Source organism: Pyxicephalus adspersus, chromosome 2, assembly GCF_032062135.1.
Source record: "Pyxicephalus adspersus chromosome 2, UCB_Pads_2.0, whole genome shotgun sequence".
NCBI lineage: Eukaryota > Metazoa > Chordata > Amphibia > Anura > Pyxicephalidae > Pyxicephalus > Pyxicephalus adspersus.
This window is the reverse complement of record NC_092859.1, coordinates 69,580,373-69,606,592: the sequence shown is the minus strand read 5'-3', so window position 1 is coordinate 69,606,592 and position 26,220 is coordinate 69,580,373. Positions and strand designations below refer to the sequence as shown.

The following is a 26,220-nucleotide window of genomic DNA, read 5'->3' as shown; positions in this document are numbered from 1 at the left end:
AATGAAATTTCCAAAGTACTTTTGAAAAAGAGTGGGGGTTTGCAGCAAAGTGCTTTTATTTAAACCTATTTACATATTCCACATATAACAAGAAGGCTATTTGAGTTGGATTAGGTTTATGTGGTATGGATGGGGCCCTCTAATAAAAAGTTTATAAGTAATTATAGTATTGATTGTGGTTCATTTGCATTGCATGCATGGATTAATATTATTATTATTATTAATATTAATAAACAGGATTTTTTTAGCGCCAACATATTACTCAGCGCTGTACATTAAATAGGGATTGCAAATGACAGACTAATACAGACAGTGATACAGGAGGAGAGGACCCTGCCCCGAAGGGCTTACAATCTAGTAGGTGGGGGAATTTCACACACAATAGGATGGGAGATATGTAGGGGTGGGAAGTAGTGGTGGTTTCAAATGACAGAAGAAGACGGGTAGGCAAGTTTCAAAAAATGGGTTTTGAGTGCTCTTATCTAATATTTTGTTTTTTTTTTATTATTTTTTATTTAATTATGCTGACATATTATGTGGCACTTTACAAAATCCACATTCATGTCGATTACTTTCCATCACCTTCTTTTTATTTGCTTTATTTGAAAAGCTAATTACCTTAATGCCCAGAGAAAACCATTGGAAACACTGGGAGACATACAAACTGTATATTGACCTGACTGGCATTTGAACATTGGACCTTTGTGCTGCAAAGGAAAAAGTACTAGCATCTGAGATATAAAATTCTAATTCTTTAATAAATTGGATCATTGGAATACCCTTATTGTTAGGACAGCTTATCTAGAAGTGATCTATCAGTTTTTAGTAGTTGAAGGGGACTTTTTTTTTTTAAAGGCTTTATTATGTGTACAGGTTTCTTTCTTCCACAAACAGATAACCTTTGCAGTTCCCCTGGCTCCCATATCATTTTGGCCATGCTAAGCTTTGAATCAGATTAATGCTGGAGTGGTCAGCATGTGTGCTTGTGCTTCTGTGTAGGAGATACGGGGGACGCTGTGCTGACCTCTCGGCGAACCCCCGCCTGCTGACCATGCTACCTTTTTGATTGACAGTAGCTTTCATCTGGACATAGTCCCAGGCTGTGTATTGGGTAACTGCTGGTTAGGCAGACATGCACATGGGCCTCAGGAACAGGAAAGATTTGATGACTATGCAATCACATGACTGCAGAATAAAATCTTTTTAGAACAGGAAAAACAAACTTTATTTTAAATAAAGGAAGATAAAATTGAAAGCAGAATAATATATTGGTGTTTAGTAATAAAAAATGTTTTTGTAAATCTAAACCATAGGAAAAACATAAAATGTTCCTTTCAATAGGGCTACCACCATGTTTCACACTGGAGGGGGCCATAACAAGAAAGTCTGCAGTCTTCTCTGTAAGTTGCTTAGGGCTACGATCACAGACACTGACTTCATTTCTTACAATGCAGGACCAATAGCTGTTTATTGGCCCTTCATACACAAGACTAGGCCACTAACTGACCGACTAACCTTACCTCAGAGAATCTGAGCCAGAAGGTGCAATGGTCAATAGGGAAGGAGCTAGCTTAACCGTTTTGTTTTTTTCCTGGAGTTCTGCTTCAAATTGAAGGAAAGCCAGCTTTACTCCTGTTGTTAAACTTAGAGTGCTTGTTAAATCACTTAGGAATGTTCACTGTAGACTCTGAGTACAGAAAGAAAAACAAAGGCTTGGAGTATCTTATCTGGTCAATTTTAAAGTACTTTTTACATTCCTGTGTTATTACACTGGTATGCAACTTTGATGGAGACAGATGCTTAAGATGCTTGACCCATTTTATACCTGGCTATAACATTCCAGCAAATACCAGCACCGATACAGATTCTTTTACGTAAGTAACTTTATTAGGAAGATTTGTAATTAAATGATCTTATTTTAATAATATTTTTTCAAACAATTTCATGTTTGTACAGTGTGTAAGTAATAGCTTAATTATTAGTCTCTTGTATTTCCATAACCTGCAATTATCCTAACATGGCAATCTACATTTAAGTACTCTTGTAATCATAGAAGTATGAAGTTTACCATTGCTGGCTATGATTTAAAAAAAAAAAAAAGTTGAAAAATAGTGTCAGAATTTCTTACCACTATGTTTGTTCCAGGTCCTTGATTCAGAAGAACTGAGGATTAAAAGACAACAAGGGGACAAACACTGTCAAAAGGAGAGGCCTTCTCCCATGACAGGTATACAGTTAGGACCTGGTTTTGGTTCTGTACATTACCACAATTAATTTTAAATGAAACAACTCAGATACAGTTGAACTGCAGACCATCAACTTTAATTCAGTGGGTTGATCAAAAATATTGCATAAAAATGTGAGAAACTAAAGCCTTTTTTTACACAATCAATTCATTTCAGGGGCTCAAAAGTAATTGGACAATTGACTCAAAGGATGATGTGGGCAATTCCTTTGTTATGTCATCATCAATTAAGCAGGTAAAAGGCCTAGAATTGATTTTTTTTTTTTTTTTTCCACCCTTTTATATAATGTAATAAATGTGGTACTTGGTCAACTTTAGGTTCTTAAAAGTCTCAAAGACAACAGGGTGCTTTCTTCTATATACCTCTAAAGCCTTTTCAGTGCTACCTCAAGTGCATTTTACCACTATGGAATAAAAATATTCCAATTAAGAGATAGTGCTTTTAGCAATTCCCAGTAAAACACTGTCCCTGTCATGCAAAGTGCCCCTGTTGTTTAGAGTATGGTTGGGATAAAAGGTGTCTATACCAGAGGTTCTCTAGTGAGTACCAACAGTCCTTACTGATTTTTATAGAAGACTTTATGTCATGCTGACAGGTTCCCTATGCTCCTGCAAAACTAATATCATAGCATATGTTCCAAAGTAATTTTAAGATCCGTATGCTACAATCTACCCATGACAAGTTTGAAAACAAACATGACAAAATAATCAACAAAGGAAAAATAAAATACTCTTCTATACTGATGAGTATAGAAAGAAGTGTGTATCCTATGAGATTTAGAGTATAAGGGGTGTCTAGGTTTTTAAAGCGAGTAATTAATATATTCAGCCATTCCCTGAATCTACCCCCAGGAGAACCATGTAGGATGGAATTTCATCTCTGTTGAATGTATGTTGACCATCAAATCTTCCATCAACAAAATCTCATTACCTTCCTAATCTAGAGGCCAACCATAGGAAGAGCGGGTTCTCTCTACAGCAGTGGTATACAAGATCTGGCTGCATTTACTAATGAACGCACAACAGAGCTGTGATGAGCCCTCAATGGTCTGTCATTGTGATGGAGAAGGAAGAATGGATAACATGTATTTAAACAAGAGTTGAAGTTTGTGATGTACTTGGCAGTTAGGAATGTTTTTGCTTTTACTGTTCAATTTTTGCATATAACATGATAAACCAATCTTTGGAAAAACAAAAATACAGTTTTACATGTGTTTTCTTTAGAAGAAACCCACGGCATGCAAGAGTTTGAGTGTAAGGGCCTTTTCTAAGAAGAAAAACTGTAGTTTATAGACAATTCGTTGATTCTGCTGTGTTAACATGGTACCAGAGCTAAAGAAAACCTGAACAGAAATAGCTCCCACTATAATGTTAAAGGTGAACCTGGATTGCTTAGACAAAAAAATTAGTAATTTTACGTGTACAATATTTATTGTATTTAATCTGTATTTGCATCTCTTGGTCTGATAACCAAAATATGTTTGCTTGTTCTGTCAAGAACCAGTTTTACTACAAGCACCCTTTGTTCTAATTCACGTCATGAAGTTGCTCTAATTATTAATCAAAAGTACTTAATAATGGTGTCCTAGTTTCTGTATGATAATTACAACTCTTGCTTATACCCATATTAAGCCATGACTGGAAATACACCATACCATGTTATGTAAGGCATTTAATGAGGTTCAGGACAATAAATTATGTAAAGTTTTACCAGGATAAAATGCATGTCTATGTTTCTTGCTAGCATTTAGGAACATCCAGTTTGTTGAATAATATGCTTTTATAAGTTATAGAGATAATCTATGGGCCTGCTGGTTGGTTGTTTGGAACATGTGTCACAGTACCATGCAAAATTCTGGTAATTACCTCACCTTTTCATTCTCTGTCACGTATAAAAAATTGGTAAATTTGAATTCATCCCTTTGTAATGTTATATTTCTGCAAATCTTTGAACACTAATATATAACACTGATGATAATGTGTTGCAAGAGCCAAAGTGAGCCACAATTATTATTATTATTATTATTATTATTATTATTATTATACAGGATTTATATAGCGCCAACATATTACACAGCGCTGTACATTAAACAATTGTTTCCTTTTATTAAAAGTAGACCTTGAATCCTTTAGTTAAATTATTTTTTTTAATGCATAAACCCTGTAAATATATTTACCCCACTTAGCCTATCCCAAGCGGCCTTAATGGCCTGGTTTGCCATATTTCTTTTTTTTCTGGTTTTCTTTATGTTGCTTACGACAGTACCCAATGTCACTGCCATGTCCTCCGATGTCATTCTGCAAGTGTAAATAGCCTTGCGCTGATCTTGCTGTACACATATACATTTGTGGAACACTCACTGATGATGCCGCACCCCATTGTCACACAGAACAGACACTTCAACCAGCATCGGTGTTGAATCATGTAGTCTCCTAGAATAGTATACTAGAAAAGTATTTTTAAAGTAACCATTGTAAGAGAGCAAGCAATCATGATTCAAAATGACATGTTTGGTGATTGGTCTACTTTAAAGAAAAAGGAAACACAGTAAAAACACAAAGTATCCCTGCCCTACTTGATTTAAAGCAGAGGGCATACTAAAGTTTATATTGATCATTGTTCACTCAACATGTCAAGATAAATGTTCAGGTGAATTTTTCAGTGTTTGTTAGTCTGAACTTCTGTATATGAAGTGGTTAGGGGAAAAGAACTTGTGTAGACTGATGCCCGATCTATAACAGCATGGATCTGGTTGACTTTCCTATTTGCAACAATTACATATCCTGGTGTGTTCCACCACTAAATGGATAAGCTGGATGACTGTTTTGATCGCTTTAAACCAACAGACAAGTGGCTTGAATTTACTTTGTTCATTGTTCATTTGTACAGTCAAAAATACTTATTATCACTGTAAAAACACATGATTCTCTTCTTGAAACAATTGGTTTGCTTTTAACCAGTCATATTGTTTGTTTTTCTTGACATGTGACACACCTAATGCTTGGCTAAAATAGGTTAATAAATAAGGACAATGTCAATGTTCCTGTGTAGTTTTCCAACCTATACTGTGAATCTTGTTGTAGCGTTCAAACTAGTGGTGAAAGATGTCTTTGTCAAGTTTTGGTAAAATTATCAACAGTTAGATAAATATTGCTTTTCCAAACATAACGGCCCCAAATAGATAGAAATTACATAAACTAAATGATTTCATATTCTTACAGAAGCAATGTTTTTTCTTCCTAGTATAAGATGATATTTCTGTACACCAGTCAGACCACATACACACATGATTTGTCTTGCACTTTAGACGCTTTGGAAATAGTGTCATTGCTTCAGAATCTCATACTTTCCATCATTTTATTTCCTCTTAAGGCTTTTATTTTTTGATACTTTCATTCCTTATATTATATTTCACTGACATTTCTTCTTTGTGACCCAGTTTCTTGGTTTTTAATCACCTTATGAGTAATGATTGGAATGCAATAATTTCACCCACCCAAATATTCCTGTTCCAAAATAGCAGTACACATTCTGTCCAGCCTGCTGAGATATTACATAACTGTTTTTATTAGTGGCATCCATCAGCTTCCACTCGCAGGTCTGCCAAATAAGATTAACAGAGTAGATTTCCATGAATGCATTTCAGCTAAACCTCAATGTAAAAGAAATTAATTTTTTGGTCAACTACCTTTTTTTATTGGGATGATTGTTTATCTGCATTTTTCCTCTTGTTTTTACCTTGGCTCAACAATGAGTTGTAACAATGTAAATATTGCCTATTAGACTGGTAATAGCTGGAGATTTGAAGGTTGTAAGTCCCTATCATGTGTGTTCGTATTTATATGTATGTTCAATTTTTTAAAACCATATAGACAAACTGGTCTTTTGTCCCCTGCATCTGACATTCTTGCATTGTTCAGTTTACCCAGGAAAACTGTTATGGATTTTTGAGCATTGAACCTGCAAGACATAAAGTTTTGATGAGCTAAAGTGGTCAATAACTGGCCAAATATGATGTTACATTTAATGACATTTTCTTCTATTTTTTTTATCTTTTTCTTTTTGAATACAGTATTCTCATAATTTCAGCTTTCCATATTTGGAGTTTATTGAACTATGGCCTAAATCGCCCATAATCTTAGAGCTGTTGTAAGCTGTATCACGCTAAAGACTCGGACTTCAGAAAGACCATTATCCATAGTGGATTTTCTCATGAATGGTGACAATCTTCTTTCTCTAGATTAAGATCTGTGAGCAGGCTTCTATTCTGATGTGCCCAAGCTTGATCATGTTTATTTAAAAAAACATGGTTGAAGAGATGGAGAGTAGATACACTTTGGCTGTACAGAACAAAAAGCTGTTTAAGATTGGCTTTGTGGTTAAAAGAGAATACAGCAAAAAAGCCAAACTGAGATGGATAACAGAGTAGCCAACTGCTTTACTGTTTGTATCTGTTAGACAGTTAATTAGGATGACAAATTTTAGCACACAAGCCCATCTGGTTCCTGCAAACTCTTCCAGTTTCATTTTTTTTTGTTTTAGAAGGCAAAACAAAATCTCTTAGGCGCCTGTTGCCAGTTTTTCTTTCTAGGGAGAAGTTTAACTATTGTTTTAGTAATTAAAAAAGTGAGTGCTATGAGTTATTCCTTTTCTTGTTGTTTTGTGCAAGGTATTCTATTATATCCAAATAGTTTTTTTTTTATATATAATTCTACATCATTTTGTGTCATCCATGAAATTTGGCATCATTACATTTGGTCAAACCATAAGGTTAAAAAATTATTAAAGAACTGGGTCCAATACCAATACTGGTGGTGGGACATTGCTAACTTTATTTTGAATATCTTCAGTTTACAAATTCCCTTAGGGGCTTGTTTAGACTTGCGGTAAGAAAAAAACATGAGTGTTACTATTCCTGGACACCTACTGTGCACAGCTAAGGGTCCAGGGTCGTTTTCATACAAATGCTTGGGTTCTCCAGGCACTTTGCAACTGCTTGTTTAGACACGTTTAGGCTTTTTTTACCCCCTTAAAAAAACACCTTTTTTAGGTGTTTTTAAACACTACTTATTCAAGTCTGTTGAGGGGACAGAGGTGGCAAACTGCCCCAGATGCTGCTTTGAGTATTCAAAAATTTGGCCTACTGGTAGTCATATCTTCTGAATCTAGACACAGCAGTAAAACCATATGTTCCAACCCTTTCCTACTACATCTGTATGCAACCAATGTTTTTTTTGTCTGCGCTTTTAATTTAACCTAATTACAACTTAATGTCCTACTCCAGGCTCATCCTCATGAGGGTCATATATTCTGCCCCCTTTTCCCCCTTCATCTTTTTTTTATATATCCTAATATAATAATGCTAGATCTCTTTAGGCTGATCAGATGCAGGGTCCCCTACCTCTTTGGAAGTTACCCAATTGTGGACAGGCCACAGAATTGAACACTGATGTGATGCTGGCTCCACTTTTTGCATCATTGTATGTGAGTGCAGGGCACTCAATGATTCCATACACAGAGAAGATATTACCACCATCTTTCCAATTAATTCTTTCTTTCCTATTTGCTTTGGGTTGACCAGTTAGGTCTAGGAAATGGGTTTCCAGATGAGTTTCAAGACTTTTTTTTAGACAAGCATTTTTTATTTGAATGATTTTATCTGCTTAAAACTTGTTCATGGGTTTCATGCTCAAACTCTTAGTAGGTTGCAATTATTTTTGCCAATAGAAGTTGGATTTAATGAACTTTAGGATTAAAAGTTGGATATATTTTGCCTGCTGAATTTGGCACTGTTTCCTAATCTTTTGTGTCATGTCTTCTCTTCTAGTGTTAATGAACTATATGTAGATGATCCTGATAAGGAGAGTGGAGGTAAAATAGATGTAAGCCTGAACGTCAGCTTGCCCAACCTCAACTGTGAATGTAAGTATATGGTCACTGAAATACATTGTATAGTTTGAAATTGCTGCAGTGGCATTGGCAGTGGTTTCACACTTACTAGCAATGAGCTTCTACTGTACCACTTCTTCAGCTGTCTGTGTGAACATTGCCTAAGTGTCACTGTGCCGGCTTACACCATTCACATTTTTGTAATGATAAAGTTTCTCTTTCCTTACACTACCAGGGTTTCCTGGTCCTTGTGGTTGACTCATGCACTTTGAGCATCATAGTGCTTTTCATGGTGAATGACTGATAATAATACTTACTGACATCCTCTGACCCAGAATAGATCCCCCAGCAATAGGATGCGTCATGGTTATTAAAGTTTTAATTGGCATGATAGTCAAGTCAGTTACCATTTTAGATGGCGAAAAACTACTGAACCTTTGTCAGGTTTTTAAGTCTAAGTGAGGCTTCCATTGTTATCTGGATCTCTGATTTTATTTTTATATCTTGACCTGTGGACCACATAGCTTTTGTGTGGAATCTCCCCAACAACAAACCAAAAGAATATTGCCAAGTAGACCTTTGTCTAAATGCTTTTATTTTGGTATCTCTATAAAATGAGTAGTCTTGTAGAGGCCATTGTGTTGTATCAGCTTACTTTAACATGTACCGTTTATTTTGTCTTGTAGTGGTAGGCCTGGATATTCAGGATGAAATGGGCAGACATGAAGTTGGACATATTGATAATTCAATGAAAATTCCCCTTAATAATGGCAATGGTTGCCGATTTGAAGGAAAATTTACTATAAACAAGGTTAGTTGCTTTTGCTTCTAAAAGTTGTAGTCATATTTATTTATATTGCAGACATATTTTGTTTACAGTACTCATACAAAATGTGTAATAAGTGTTTGTTCTCTTTTTGTATTCTTACAACAATAGGATTAAGGCTTATCGTCACAAGCCTTTATTCTTGCCAGACAAATGTAATTTATAGGACATATAATTATGCCATTTGTTTAATTTCTGCTGCAATTGGATGTTCTAGCATTCCTGAGATAATCACTGTCTGAATTCAAGTTCACATACGTTGATGACGATCTGTACTTTTGTTGGCATATTATGTATGAATAATTTGCCTAATATATATAGCATTTGTTTATGGGTTATGTGAAAGCCCATGGCATATTATATGGGTGAGACAAGAATTATAACATCATAGCCTTTCTACGCCCTGCAGAGACTGCTACTATGTAACAGTTTGGAGAGCTTGGACCTGGTACCAAACATTCATGCATGAATAAAATACAAACAAAATTATTATAACAGCCCTATTGTCGGTTGGTTACAATGTTTTTTTCCACACTGTCCCTGTCTTTCAATGAATAACTGACAGGGAAGTAGAACAGATATCTACTTTGGCTATTGATTGGTACCAAAATAATGATCAATATGATTTGTTATTATAGTGATCATGGGCCCTGTAGATTATTATCAAGATTCCTGACCACTGCCCAATGATAAATAAGTAAGGATCATTCCCTGCATACAACAAACGCCACATCCCATATAGCATATTTAGAAAAATATATAGAGAAAAGGTCATAGACCTGGGACTTTAAAGGAGTTTGAATATACATATAACCATTGCAAAAAGTTAACAGTAATTTTTATTACCTAATGTACATAATGGACCACAAACGATCATGAAGTAACACTGAAGAGGAAATTACTTGAATTTTAGGCAGATGGAATAGTTACAACGCTGCAATAAAGTTTATATTTTCAGTATGTTTCCACTACAGAGCTCCTAAAATGGTGTTGGACAGTATAATACCCATGCTCATCACTTAAGCGTAGTTAAAATTAAAAGTTTTATACTTATCACTATAAAAGAACTAAAGGGAAAAATCTTCATGTGGGGACACGAGTGGCTTATGTAATTTATAAATGAGGATGAATTAATACAAATTGGTAACGAAACTGGACGCATTTGTGGGATATTTACATCAGTTCATTTTTTTTATTTAATAATAATCTTATTGTTGTTATTAGGTGCCTGGAAACTTCCATGTATCCACACACAGTGCCACAGCTCAACCACACAACCCTGACATGAGTCACTTCATTCACAAGCTAAGTTTTGGTGACACTTTGCAGGTGAGAATGTTGTTGCCTAAATTAAAAACTAATAAAATTAACTTTCTGTATATTGCCAATTCAGGAAAGGGCAACGTGCAAAGATGCTGCTTTAAATACTTTAGTTCCCCATGATATAGACTCATGTTGCCCCCCAAAGTAGTATCATGGAAGGAAAAAAACGTCATTACTTGACATTTATAGCTTTTAGTAAGTCCCACTACCAAACCCCATTTAATGTTTGCATTGTGTGCATACTACTAATTTATAGCTAGTGTTTGCTGTAGAATGTCTTTTATGTATTGACTGAAGAAAGCTCTGTTGTGTAGAGCCTATTGGGAAAGGGACAAACATCAATGCATTTAGATTTCAAATTTGCATGAAGTTCCATTCTGATTGTTTACTCCAGTTCAGTTAATTTTCTGTTGTATAAAATGCAGAGAAATAAACTACATTGTTTCTGAAATACTAAATTGAGCAGTTTTGGTGGAGTACTTGTGAATCAGTTTGGGATATTTTAAGACCCTGTTATGGATACGTTTTTGAATAAAATTTCTAAAACAACAAACAAGTAATATAAGGTAAACATGTATAACATAGTCTATCTCTATGCTTAGAACTAAAACCAATTTTTGGAGGGACCAATCATTTTAACATAAATTCAATGCAATTGAAGAACTACAACTGTCAACCTGTGTGTGAAAAATCTAGCCATACTTTAAACAAAAAAAAAAAAAGGAATTATACTATGTTGCCATTCCCTCACCCTACATTATAAATTAGCTGGTCTTTACATGAAAAGGCTCTCCTTCTATGATGCAATGGGAGATTCCCCTAGTGCTATCTATAAGCCATGGCTTTAATCTGGCGTGACATAGGGTAAACACTCAAAATTATTCAGGGTGTCCGTTCTAGACTGTACATAAGTTTTTCCAAAAAAAAAGTTGGAGTCCTTGTTCTAGTTTTGCTTAGAACTAAAATGTACTTTATAACACAATACTAAATGATAAAGTTTTGATCTCATGATCCTTTGCAAATTAATTTTATTACTTAAAAGTATTGGGCCTTTTGAATTTTCACAAAGATTTGATTCTGATATCTCTGCTGGTTATATATTGTTACAGACCTTTGTATGCTTTTTGTTTATGCAATGAATAACGTTTTGTGGTTAAACACCTGGAGCTATTACATCATAAGAACACTGTTGGCTGCATGATTTTAGGGATGTGGTAAGATGTTCTAATTAAAATGAATATTGGGCGCAAGAAAGCTGATCCAGTTTTTATTTTTCATACATAAATAAAGATGAGCATAGTCTGAGTGATTGTGGTCCGGGGTGAGCTCAGTACTTATCCTTACAAAGTAATTATGTATTGTCTTGTGTATTATATAATAAACTTACCCACCCAGGAACACTCCCAAGTAACACATGGTCATTGTGAAAATTCTGGCAGGGCACCAATCCAGAATGATGTATGTTGCCTTACATAGAAAATAATAATCCCATTGTACAATACACGCTTGATGTCAAGGACACAGTGAGGTGTGGTTTGTACCTGTGGAGCGATTTTTTTTTTTTTTTTTTTTTTTTTTATTATTATTTTTTTAGGGTTGCAAATGAGAAATTACATGTTAAGTTTGCATTAGGATTCACAGCCTTGTATTTGTAATGTACATCAAAACAATGTATAACAGAAGCTATAATGAATGCGATGTTACCTTTTGTTTTTGTTCCATTACCTATTTGAAATAATATTTGAACCTATTTGAAAGTGGTTTTCCAGATAGAACTGGACCTAACTTGGATACAAATTCTGTTGAAAGAAAACATCAGAACCATATATTTTGTTTGTTTCATGAATTTATTCTGTCTCCTTACTATCCTCTTATTAAAATAGGGTGTTTTAATTAGAAATGCTTTTTAAGGGGAATTCATATTAAACCTTTTTCCAAGAGAAACAAATAGTATAGAATCTGTGATCATACCATGTTCAAGTTTCTTTACAATTTAGTAGGTTTTCTTCTTTGCTTACAATCCCTTGATTTTGGGCAGAGTGTTTAGGAGTAGGCGTTTATAACCATGTTTCAGCGTTTATAACCGTCTTTCACCATGTTCTTAATCATTTATCTTGGCACATTTAACCCCTACCATAGGTCATTACCTTTCTAATTTATCTGGCACTGTAAAGGACCTACCACAGCATTTGGCTCTTGTGACAACAGCTCTAAATGCCTTACCCTGGGCTTACTATAGACTTAAAAATCCCAGACTTGTTTTCTCATTTCAGACTGCCACACAACTCATGCTATACAACATGCTATATATATATTTATTTGCCGGCGTATTATTTTGATTCCAGTTCTGTTGATCACACTAAGTGGCATAACCAGACACCTTTTGGTATCTCATGCTGGTGTGGTTATGCCACTGCTCCTGTGTTAACCCTTTAGGCTGGCAGTCCCAATACTCTCCATGACATCTGTTTGTGTGCAGATCCTGTATAGCATTTGCTCCATTGAGTCCTACCTTAAAGTGTGACACCCTTTCTGCTTCTTTTACACTTTCTGTTTCTATGGTCTCTTCTGCAATGACACACGCCCATACTACTGACGATCCCCTACACTTTTCGGGTCCACTGCTGCATCATCATCATTCCTCCTCTTATTACTCTTACTATCTAACACAACATAACCCCTGTTTCCGGGCCAACCACAGTCATTTTATCTATTGCCTATACTGTGCTAGTCTTAGGGTGCCCATTATTCATCTGTGCTCTCATCTCAAAGACAACATGGCCACAAAAAGTCCAGTTTTTGCAGTTAGGAAAATTTTTAATGCACATATGTATTTAACTTTTGGTGAAAAAAAAAAGTTTAAGCAGGCAATAATGGTGCCATTCTAGTGGGAAAGATGAATGGAGAGTATTGAAAAGTGCAGTGGTATGTCATTAGAGGTATGGATTCATTAGAGTATGGATGGCAAGACTTGCTTGACATTTTTCAGAATAAATAGATTGGTAAATACATAGGCTCTTTGATATTTCTAGACATTGTTTTATGACTGAATGAATTCTATGCCATGGGTTCAATGTTACACAATGTAATTCTTTTATTAAAATACAGAAAACTAAGCCTACACACAATTTACCAGGTTATCTCTTATCTAACGTCCCTGTTCTAAAATAGTTTCTCTCTCATGTCTTTTAGGTTGCAAATGTTCATGGTGCTTTTAATGCTCTTGGCGGAGCAGACAGACTGGCTTCAAACCGTACGTACACAGTAATTGCAGCTTCATTGTTAAAGATGGTCAACCTTTTTTTTTAAATATATTTTCTGCTGGTAATTCACTTATTCTGCTTCTGTGGTCCACGTTACATGGTTTCAATCTCATTTGACACGATTTGGGCACAGTTAGTTAGTATTTTACTGGTAGCTGTGTGGTAATAGGTCATTTTTTTACAGGGTCATCAATTAATCAATATCCTAAATGGTCTGTCCTCCCCCACCGCCCCTAGCCACTGGAATCTGATGTTTGAGTTGCAGAAATTTCTATGCATATCTAGACTTTTTGAAGCAAACATTTGTAGAAATGCAACTACACCTCCCATATGCCCAAGTCATTATTTTGTAGAAGAAAGGGATACTTCATAGGGGTATTACAGTTTTGGATATATCCTTTTTGAAAGAGTCTTTTAAGTGCTGGGTGATTTTGATGTATGTACTGTGAATGTGTTTTTTTTTTTTTACATTTTTAAGAAAAGTTTTTAAAATATATAGGTTTTTATTTAATTTTGGTGTTACATCTATGTTTATGGCCCAGGAGATGAGGCAATAAAATGGTTAATGGAAGAGAGCTAGACCTTAAAGTGGAACTGAACTGAACAAGCTAAGGTTTTTTCATGGTATAGAAATAATTTTGAAGTGTTATTTGTGTTTTAGTACCCTAAAAATGCAGTTGTCTTAACTTTCTTGTTTTTATAATATGTGAATGTACCAAGGTACTCTTGCAAACGGAGCTTTATAGTTTTATTTCTGCAGTGTGAGCTCTGGCGCACTGCTGCATCTGACTGCTAGCCTCTGCAGATTTGGAGTGAGATTTAGGGATGTTGCTACTGTGCTGCCCACTGTCCTCTTGTGGAAGCTTTTCTTGTGGAATTAGGTCCTGCCTCTACCAAACATAGCTATCTCCCTACAGAAAAACCATGCAGAACAAGCCATGGTAAGTCAGTAATAGTGGAAGGATTAGCTGCAGGGATACCGCAGGCAATACCAGCGACTAGTCCTTCACACTCTCATTTTTTGATTTGGCCTCATACTTTAAGAGTTCAGTTCCTCTTTAAAGATCATTGGCCTAGTGTATCATCTGCACTTGTAAAAGTGGTTCAATGAGTATTGGTATTTTTAACATTGTGCTCAGGTTTTCATCTTTATATTGACTTTAGAACTATACAGATCCTTACACTGCTGCAGTGAAGGTATTTGGTTTCTGTATCCCATATATCAGTGTGAAGTAACATGTACTGGGATGTGAAAGTCCAAATGGTAGCTTTATTAAGTGAAATAAACAGATACAGGAATTTCATGTCCTTGTAATAATTTACATTGACCCTTCTCTTTTATTTGTGCAGCTCTGGCCTCTCATGACTACATCTTAAAGATCGTACCAACTGTGTACGAAGACCTTAGTGGAAAGCAGAGGTTTTCATACCAGTACACTGTAGCAAATAAGGTAAGCCTGTCTGCAGATTTGGAAGAATGAAAGCTGGCACTTGTGCTGGCAACAGGAAATGTGTGCTGTAGACATATGATGTCAGTTTTATTATTAAACTGTACAGAAAAAGGTTGCCAAAAGGCAATAGTCTGAAACGCAAACTTTTTAAAGAATTCCAAGAAAGTTACATAGCTGCAGAGTAATGTTATGCTCAGATAGCCAAAGAAGGCTTCTTTTCTTCACATGTTATTTAATCGTAGTGAGACAATGTTCATTTATATTTCTTCTATATGCCTCTTTTTTATTTGAAAGTTTGAATAATTAATCCAAATTGAACTTCCATATTTCACGCAGGAATATGTTGCATATAGCCACACAGGTCGAATTATTCCTGCGATCTGGTTCCGGTATGACCTCAGCCCCATCACAGTCAAATACACAGAGCGACGGCAGCCTATGTATCGATTTATAACCACAGTGAGTAATGACTATGTTAAATGCCGGTGCTTTTACTGGGGAATAGCTAGAGGTGTTGTAATGTGTCAAATTAGCAGTTTGTTTGGACATTAGCTGGGGAACAGTGCATTATAAACTTCCTCAAAGTGGATCTAAAGCTTTTTGGGCAAGTTAAAACACTTCTTAGGTTTTTTTTTTTTTTTTGCTGTTGTTGCATTTCTTTCTAGAGACACAAAAAGAAATGAGTGGCAATGAGTGAGATTTGTGTTCTACCTATTCCTGCCAAGCTATATGACAAGAAGAGTGACTCTTGTCTGCTGTGAGTTGAGCCATAACAGTCTCTTCTAATTTTGGACTTAATCATTTCATTCCTTTTGAATGCAGGAACAAAACATGAAAAACCATACTAAACACTTGGGGCCTATTCACCTGTTTGTGCTGGTGGGCTGTAATTTTACATATGTGAGGTAATGCATTTTGTGTAATGCGTTACCATGTATTGCATTAGGACCGTGCATACAAATAAGGTGGGCTGACAATGAACCAGAACAAATTCTGCAAGTATTATTTTTAATGTTGTGTACCACATTGCAAGGTAATGTGTAGTTATTAATAAACTGTATTTATATTGCGGCAACATAAGGCCTTAAGGCATTGGAGTGTTATATAGAATGAATGGTACCACAACATGCTCCCTAACATGCAGTTATATGTATATGTATGTTGCGTCTATGTACTATAGCTAGAATAACCACAGCTTCTTGCATATATAGTGGCTTGTCGCATCACACAGAAGCAGACAAGTGGCCCTTAATGACCCAAAGTGGCAAATTGCATTATTTAATAGTAGTATTTCAAACTGGATTGCAAGTCCTTGAGAGTGGAAAATGTATTTAAATGTGTGTGTGTGTATATGTGTGTATATGTATATATATATATATATATATATATATATATATATATATATATATATATATAGTAGTTTAGCTGTGTACAGAAAATGAGGTAGGGAGGCAGAAAAACAGAAACAAAATAAGGAAAAGTTATAACGTTATAACTGTAAGAACAGAAAAGTTAAAAGAAGAGGAAAGGATAAGTTGGAAATATGTTAAAGGCTGTATACTTCAAACAAGGAATTCAGACTTAATGAAATACATATGATGTCTTTTGACCTGTTTAAATAGAACCTAAGCCTAGCTACCCCCCTTTCCCTCATATTATTATTGTTTTATATCATATGTGTTTCTTACTATATGGTCTATTGCTCTATTGCTCTATTTTTATTGTTTTTTCTTATGACTGTACTGTTGGAATTTACCTTTTGAGATGCAAATAAAAACCGATTACCCATAAAGGGAACCTTAGACAAGTTTTCTGCATAATGCATAGCGTGTGGTCATTACAGAATGGATAAATGGATAAAGCCACTTCTGGTCCTGTGTTCAATGACCAGGTTTTATATACTTTAACCTCTCAGCTAAAATTACATTGACAATGTTCCTTGCTTGAAAGATGTTACTCACTCTAGTGGCAGATTTGACCCATTACAAAGGTTTTATAGGGCACCATAGGATACTACAAAAAAGGTAAACATTTCTAGCAATGAACTGGCAGTATAAACTATCAATATAATCTTCATTTTTTTTAACTCGTTGAGCACCAGCTAAAAGCCTAAAAAAGGAACTGCCTTCTCCCAAATTATAGTGCCTAGGCCAACTGATCAGTCACTCCATGATCAGCATTGCATTGTAGGATCTCTTCTATGGGTAAATGGAGAATTTTCATTGCATTTTCAGCTGGTGCGGGAGTTTGGAATTTAAGTGCCTTTTTTATTTCCCACTCGTCTGTTTTCAGTTGCCATTTTTACAAACTTTGTACTGCTCAATCTGCACCCTGAATCTAGGAAATTCAATGATGTCTTTTTCTTTTAGTCCGCAATACTAACTTCATACATTTAATCGTTCAAGTCTCTGTAAGTCTTATTATTGGCATACCTTAGCTAGCTTCACAAACAAATAACTCTTCAAAGACTAAATGCATTCAATATTTATGCATCAACTAATATATATATATATATATATATATATATATATATATATATATATATATAATTTTTTTTATCTTTTTAAATATGTGACCATTTTGTAAGTTGCCTAATATTTTAACTTACCTGTGCGACTAACATCATTCAAATACTTTAACAAGTGTACTTCTTGTTAGTTACCTTACTTATACTTGTTTGATTTTATACTTTACACTTGATTCCCCTGAACAATGCCACAGTGTCTTCCCTACCTTTAAAATCTTCAGACAACATAGACAATTTATTTATAGTTTACAAATTCCACTTTTTTCACCTTTCAGAAATGAGAGTCTGCAGAGGTAAAATGGATAATAATTTATGCTCACTGATTTGCCACCATATTTGGTCCAGCTAGTGAAGTATTTGGAAAATATGATTGTCTGTCACTTGGTACATTTCTCCTTGTTGTTGCCAACTCCATAGAAGTTTTGTAGAAAAAAGAATGTATTTTTGGGTAAAAGTGGAAGTGTGATGCTGCCAGAGTTTTCTTAGTATGCCATCTTTTATTTTAAGTACATGAATATAGCATTTGGAAGTGCAAGAACCATCTTGGTTGGGATTCATCCCAGTAATGTTATTTCAGGAATTAGAGATTCCTGTAATTGCGTCATGGAGCACTGCTCCCAAAATAGGATTTTTATGATTTCAGCTTCTGCACCATGCCAGCTAATGTAAAAAAACAAACAAACGTTATAAAGTAAAACTTATCCTAGAGATGGTTTGCACTTATGTCATTCTGTTTAAGAATTATTGTCTACACCCACATGAGGGATATGTAGAGATACATTTAGGGTGTAAACGCCACGGGTTAATTTTGAGAAAAAGTAATTTTTACCTAACATTTCAATGGTATGTAAATGGTAATATAGAGATTGTATTTTGCAGTTTCCTTTTTTCCTTGCTGCACTGATTTTACCTACACCCTACTGTGTGTTTGTAAATGCTGGCTGTATAAAAAAACTACACACAGAAGGGCCTAGGTCATCAAATTTTGAACAACAGTGTTTGCAGTGGACCAATGCACCACAATCATGTCTGAATCTATTAGGTAAATTTTACAATTGAAAGTGTACCTGTGGTTAGAAAAAATGTTTGCTCTGAATACATGTTTGCTCTGATGTTAACATTGAGAATTGCTTCCATTCTAACAGTGAGAAATGGCTTCCATTTCTAGCACAACTTCTATGCCATAAGGCATTTTAATGAGCCTTTAGTAAGTCTCTGCAAGTGCTAGGAGGTCAACCAGATCTCATAGTTAGTAGTAGTAGCTACTAAAATAATTATTAAAAATAATTATTTTAGTAGTAAAATAAAATAGTTGAAATTGTAAATATTTTTCCAATATACCAAATGGGAAGCACAGAAATTGGCCAGAGTTGGTTAAGAATAGCAAAGAATAAAGAGTAAACTCTACTTGGAGGGAATGACCTTATGGCCTTGTTAAAAAGCATTTTTTCCATGAGATCATAGGACTTGTGTAGAGGTTAGAAATGTTCATATTATCACATGTCAAATGTTCCACATTTTAAAAATGTCACTTGGGAAGTATGATTAGCTTGTTGTAGCTTTGTTGGTCAGTAATGGTTCTGTGAACATGACCTCAGTGTTTTTCTTCTCCTACGGCTGTTATAATGGGGATGTGGCTACAATAAGACACTCGCCAAACAAAGTCACAGTCACTGTGAAGTTAATAGGAGCCATCATGTTCTGCAGGGTCCTCCCCTGTCCTGATCGCATAATCTCCATCTGCCAATGATCCACTTTGTCTTTAGCATGTGAACTGTCTCTCTAAGAGAGGACATTGCTCTTCCACCCAACAGATGGTGTGCGGATTAATGCGACATGGTGACTGGGTGGTGGGGGTTGTAGAGAAGCACCTGCTGTTCGGGCTGCTGCCTCATTCACAAGCTCTTGTTCTGTCCACGAGACCAGCAGCATCTCCTCTATTCATCCATGTTTCATTGAAGAAGGGGGAGATGATAAACAGAGAATGAAGAACTGCTGCCATATATATTGTAAGGGACCTTTTGTAGCTCCTTGTTAAAAGGAAGAAGAGAACAAAGCCAACTACATATAAATCAGAGGAGTTTCCCAGCATCCGTTAGACATGCTGTGCCCTGGCAGGACGGATATAATTGGCCTTTAGAAATTTAAAAAAGGCACTGCAGTAAATGAGGTGTACAGTGCTAGGCCCTCGGTGCTGTGTTTTTGTCAGTGGTGGGAAATGAGAACATTTAGCACTGTGATTTTCATACACATGCAAACATTGTAACACGATTAACAGTTTCTTACTACTTACAGAGGGCTTTTGTATAAACTGTGTTAAGTAGTAAATTTCTTGTTGCCTGTAGCAACCAGCTTCCAACTGTGACTTTTGTAGTCAAAAGTTATATAGCAAGAATTCTAAATGGTAGCTGTGGGCAACAAGAAATGTTTTCCTTCGCATACCTTTCATACAAAAATGTTTTGGTTTTTTTTTAGTTTATATGAATATGATCATTTTATCATTTCAAGCTTATTTTAGAAGACAAATTTGAAACTCTGCGGATCATAAATAGGAATTCTATTTTCTGTGAGCAGCTTCAATTTTAACCTTGCTCTTACTTTTTGCTTTTTAACTCTCTCAGACATTCAGAATACATCTTGTACTGGTCTGCATTTTGATAAAAGACTGAAAAAATAAAGACAAATGGTTTGTCTTCAAGATTTTGCTTGAAAACCAATTTGCTGACCAAGTATTGTGGGATTATTATACACATCTGTTGTTCTGAAGATGCCCATATAATTTCCAATATCCGAATGATAGTCACTGGGCTTTAATTCAACATGTTGTAATTTTTTTTTTTTTTTTTTGCATGTTAGCTAAGTTGTGATAAAACAAGGCCAGATAGAAAACGCATAGATTTGTTAGGCTTTACATTGAATGTTCAGCTGTAACCATTGTTAAAAGGGTCCAAAAGTACACCATCTTTGGTTTAGTTTTGTTATGTTCCTTTAAAAAGGGTGTGCCTGAATAGTGTAGTGTAGATAATACAGCGTTAAGGATGACACAAGCCTACAATATAATCTTCCCGCCCTGGTGTCTGCATGTCTTGTTCTCCGCTATCACCTCTGTGCTTCCTCTGCCCTTCACCATGCTGGACACTGTATATCTGTGGGCTTGGCCTGAGAACTGCAATGCCTGCTGATTCTCACACATCCATTGTGTCTTGATTTTAGGCTCCAGTCCATGGGGTTTAGTGAGTTCTTTATTAGGAGCATCTGTGCTTTTGATTCTTTTGGGAACACCCATGTACACTTACTCTACACATGTGTGTATTCACTACAATTGAATATGGATGAATTACAAGACAGAAAGTTTGCTGTGGTCAAGTATACATTACCTAATTTGTAAAACACTGTGTAAATGAATTGCAATGAAAGTTCTCTTAATCTCAGATCCTTATTTGAGGGCATCCATCAATCAAGGGTAGAAGGGGGCAAGCAGCAGTTGTGAATGCTGGTATGGTTTATGAAACAAGGTATGGCACCTAAATGGTGAGCAATCTTTTGTTATAGCCTGAAAATATGTCCTGCAGATTGTATGAGTTAATGATGGCTGATAAACGGCAAAAAAAATATATTCTCAAAGATCTTACAAACACCTTTATTATAGATCAATTATAACCTTAACCCTTCTGTGGGTGGTGGGAGTTGCCAAGCTTAAAAAGTAGCCAGCTTTACCTTGAAATTGAGTGACCACCCTGGATAAATACCTTGGCTGCATTGGCATGGTAGTTTAACCCAGTTACCAAAGCCATTGTTCTTAGTGTTTTTGGAAGTAAGATATTGTCTCCTGTTCCTCTAAAAGTAACTACATGTTTACAAGTGGGATTGGCAAAGAGTGGGGTTGGGGTAAAGAGTGAAATTGATAATTTTAGTACTATAAACGTTGTAGTGTTAATAGAAAGGTTTTCTGCCTTATTGCTTGGGAATTCTAGGGAATTGTGTTTTATACGGCGTGACAGTGAACACTTAAAACTGCTGGAAAATGTAGAACAAATAAACTATTGATTTTCTACATGCATTTATATATTTGTACATTCTTATTGTCTATTTAAATATAGTGCTTATTTTGTATGATTCTGTACGTTTTATATATATTTATGAACCTGTTAAAATGTGTTTTCGTTATCATGTATATTACTATGGTACTATGATACCACCCCTAGGTATACCATATATCCTATATATTCAGAGTACTATTAGTGAAAACTGTGGTTTTTTTTTAAAGATATCTCATAAATTGCAAATTGATTATAAACCAGTACAGTTATAAGAGCCATATGGCCAGATGCAGAGTTGTATTTCTGGCGTTAGAAAATCAGGCGGTAAAAATCTTGCACAGCCATATTATATAAAGTTAGTTTTCTGATTCATGGTTCACCAAGTTATGAACGGTTCTTTCTTACTATTCTGTGTCTATCAAAATTCTTTATCATGAAATAGGGGAAATTGAAGCAGATAGAAAGTTGTGATAATAAAGTAATACTATCTTGCACACGAGAGGAAAGACTGAGTATAATTCACTTTTAAGGAATTGGCTAGACCAAAACATTAATGTGACAAATATGAGGTATCAATGTTGGGAAATGTCAAATCTTGTCGAGTAAAACTAGGGGTTTGGCAAATACCAAAGTACTAAAAGTAGTAATGTTTCAGAACTTTTAAATAGTTATGGGGGGGGTCTAATTTTGCCATTTTTTGACATTCAAGAGATAGTCTAGTTAACCATTAGTGTATATAGGTTTTGGTAAAGCAGAAAATAGGATCCATGGGCTGTCAAATGGAATCCTATATGGGGTCATTCTGTTTTATGGTGTCCTTTACTTACCAAAAAGAAAAAAGGTGTTGTGGACTGTGCATTTAGAAACTTAAATATTTACCTATATAACTTCTTCTGCTTGATGTAACTGGTCATTTGTGATTAAGCAATAGTTAGTGTATATGAATGTTTGGGATACAAGAGCATCCAGGAATACAGATAATGGTATACATCTTTGAAACAAGGCAAAATATATATTTTTCTTTGGATTTAAAAAAAAAAAAACTTTGTGAAAGAAAATCATGTTAAATGTCAGCAAATCTGTATTTTTATAACATAGCTGGAAGTTCCATAAAAAAGCCTGTTAGCTATTCCTTTCCTATGCTCAAATGTCAACTGTAATGAGTGTGCTATTTTAGTCCAATCATTTTATTCTGGGATAATGAGGAATTCTTAAAATGTATTTCAAGTTTCTGACGTATTGGCAGTTTGGGGCACCTCCTGGTATCTTGTGTGGGCTAATGCATTCTAGTGACAACTGTCTTTCTAAAATTAGGTGATCCTTGTAGGAAAATCTTTTCAAGAGTGTATATTATTTTTAAGGACTGTTTTTTTTTTTTTTGTTTTTTTTAAATTGTGATAGATCAGTCACTAGCTCTAGTTATTAATGTTCACAAATTACATTATATAGTTTTATTTTGTAGATTTGGACAAATCCTAGGAGCTAGGTAGGTAATGTAACTACTAAAAAGTAGACTTCATTTTTTTTTTAGTAGGCAAAATGTTAACCCCCCTTCCTCTGAAAAGTTTTGTTGGCTGTTTTATACTGACCTAATGGCTTCAGTGCTGTCTGACCTACGACAAGTAGAAAAACTTCAATTCAATAACCTTAAAATATATATTTTTTCAAGTATATGTAAGTATTTACAATTTTGACTATATTTCTGTTCATCATTAACAGTTTCTACCAGAGCATTACCTTTTTTATATTTACCTCCCATTTCAATTAAAATTTACCTAGTAGCTCTACCAGTAATTTCCATGTTCTAGGATTTCCTGTTACAGGATAATAATGTTTTCTTACTGGCTACAAAACGACAAGGCACACATTGGGCTCTCCAAGACTGGTTAAAATAGACTATCATGGAAAAACTGGGTGATGGATGGAATTTTAAAAAATCATTTGCCATTAGTTGCCAACTATTTTCAATCCTGGAACAGATCTATTTCAGGTTTGTTGGGTTTTTTCTTTTTCTTCAGTTTTGGAGAGTTTTAATAAACTATACCCAACGTTCCTTCACATACTGCCGTAGTCACTGAATTTACACCCCGCCAAGATTTAGTTGAGTTACCTCCAGATACTCAAGGTGGGGTTGGCTTGTTTCTCCAGTATTTTGTTTTCCATTGGGGACCAGATAGTCAGATAATGACTTAATAAGTAAATAACCCTTTACTGCTGGCACTAATAGTGATTTTTGTGTTTGCTAAACCCATAAAAGCAAAATCAGTTTTAAAAGAAATGGGCTCTAAAGTCACTGTCATACCTGGGTAATTTCACATTCATCAGTGACTCCAAAAGTAATGAAAGCAGAGAATCAGCATGGCTATCAGGCAAAACTGGAATTTCCATAAGACATTCTGCAACAATAGACTTCATGGTTTTCTTAGAACAGAACTGTTTTTAGCTTCTGTATTGAGTTCTTTGGCTGAATGCATCTGCAATCCTATAAAAAGATAAATACATTTATATTCTAGACGAGTTGGAATGTTGTGTTTAGAAAAAACATTGAAATTGTGTTCGATGCGGCTTTAGTCTGTTGAGAATATTGATTAAAGAGATTCTGCCTATGGTTGTTGATCCAATATAGGAGGACAATGTTGGATTGTAGCTGTGAACTATTTTTAAAGGTTTTAGGATTTTCACTATTTGTACCCATTAATGTTTTATTTGAAAAGCGCACACACTGGAAGAAATGATCAGTGTTCTGAGTGATTGATTGATTGATTACAGTTGTCAGTTATGATTGTGGTTCTGATGATGTTGGATGGCTGTATCCCAGCTGTCAGTTCAGTTTAAGCATTAACACTTTCTATTTTTGATGTCCAGCAAATAGTGATTTTTAGTGGTGAGTCAATGTTCTGTTTTTTTAAATCACTCAGTCATTTTTTCCCTAGCTCTGCACTGGCAACTCTGGTCCCACGTCACTGCTAATACTCATTCTGTTTGCTGGGCACACAAATGATTAACACCTCATTTGCTTTGCCAGCCAGCAGTGCTTAAAAACAGATCACATTTTTGGTGCTACCTATATAGTTCTGTACCCTTAGCCAGTTTTATTAGTACTTTTGGTTTGTAAATGGTAAAATGTTCAGTGGTATAATTATTGTGAGTCTCTGACATTTATCATCTGTTGTATCAGTTAGTTTTATTCTATGAACTGATCTGCAGTTAAATCAAAAATGTTTGAATGGACTACATAGAAGTGTGTATATTTAATATACATATATATATTATATATATATAGATAGTGCGACACCATGAAAATTAATTGTAAATGAGTATAATTGAACCTAGGTTTAAATTAGCATAATTGAACCTAGGTTTAAATGAGCATAATTGAACCTAGGTTTATACCTAGGTATATACTTGTTAAATATGGTTTCACTTAATCTTTATAGTATACAGATGACATCCAGAATATAAATACTTAACTATGAATTTCCTGTATGAGTTATTTGAAGATTGGAGATGAATGCTTATTAGTGGTTGTTACTTAGTAGACTTTGTTATAGGATGCGGTAAATCAACAGTTATCTGACATATCCAGTATTATTCCGATGGCTACTAAGTTTCCAATAGAGACCAGTGTGTTCTGGCTGGTATGATTTCTGTGTTTTCTTTCTGGTGCTCCAAGGTGAATGTATTGCCTACAAAGAGCCCATCATTGTTATTGTATGAGAACACTCCTTTGTGTAGGGTTACAGAAAGGCTTTCCTTTGTTACTGCTGGAACTGAATGGCTACCTAGAGGACAGTGAAACTATTAGCTTTTTGAAGCTTGCCTTTAAAATCCTGGAAATGCCTAAGATGAGTTCTTTCGTGTTTTTTCGCATTTTAACATATTATTATTTTTGCATATTAAGTGCTCATAAAGGTGGGAAAACGTCTATTGAAATCAGTGGAAGCGTTTACACATGTTATAGGGTGTTTTCCAGCATTAACACTGTGTTTTAAGATAAATATTATAAACGTGCCTCAAGGAAACGACCTGGTGTGGATTAACCCATTGTAATGCATAGGGATTTCAAACAAGGGCTTTAAAACCCTTAGGTTAAACACTGGGAAAACAGTCCGTGTAGACTAAGCCTAATGGTAAAGCAGCATAGAAGAAGCAAGAAAAAAGGTTTTGTAAACACAATTATTACAACATTAAGTGTGGAATATATTTTAAACTTTGTGATTCCAGTCATAGAAAAAATGAAGTTGAGCAATAAAATGTTTTTTTTTTGTTTTCCTATTAAGAGAAATGAAACTAAATTGTTGGTCCTATTCTTATCCTCCCCATAAACATCCTACTTTCTGGTGTTGTCTGGAAGAGAGAATAAAAATAGGAGAGCTTGGATTGTATTTATTTTAAAACTGACACCTTGTCTATGCAAAAGGGAAAATAAAAATCCTTCCAACAAGTATTCTCCTCACCATTCCTTTCTGCCTTTCCTAATGCATCATGGATAGCAACTTTACCCAGACATGACGTAATGTGTGACATTTCCCCTGTGACAGTGTTGAGATCTAGCAGCCAATTGCTTGGACCTAGCACTGTCAAACAACCCAAGAAGTGATTTCACTACCCTTCCACAGTTTAATGGTGGCTGTGGAGAACGAAAGAGCAGCAAG

The 26,220-nt window shown here is 35.2% G+C and overlaps 1 protein-coding gene across 1 annotated transcript in view; it reads left to right on the top strand.

Moving 5' to 3' along the window:
- Positions 1 to 26,220, top strand: part of ERGIC1 (endoplasmic reticulum-golgi intermediate compartment 1) — a 63,715-nt gene that overhangs the window by 25,499 nt on the left and 11,996 nt on the right. Inside the window, exons 4-9 of the mRNA XM_072400949.1 lie at positions 8,074 to 8,168; positions 8,822 to 8,946; positions 10,186 to 10,290; positions 13,477 to 13,537; positions 14,898 to 14,998; positions 15,335 to 15,457. Of these exons, the coding sequence (XP_072257050.1) occupies positions 8,074 to 8,168; positions 8,822 to 8,946; positions 10,186 to 10,290; positions 13,477 to 13,537; positions 14,898 to 14,998; positions 15,335 to 15,457 (610 nt within the window). The remainder of the gene's footprint in view (positions 1 to 8,073; positions 8,169 to 8,821; positions 8,947 to 10,185; positions 10,291 to 13,476; positions 13,538 to 14,897; positions 14,999 to 15,334; positions 15,458 to 26,220) is intronic.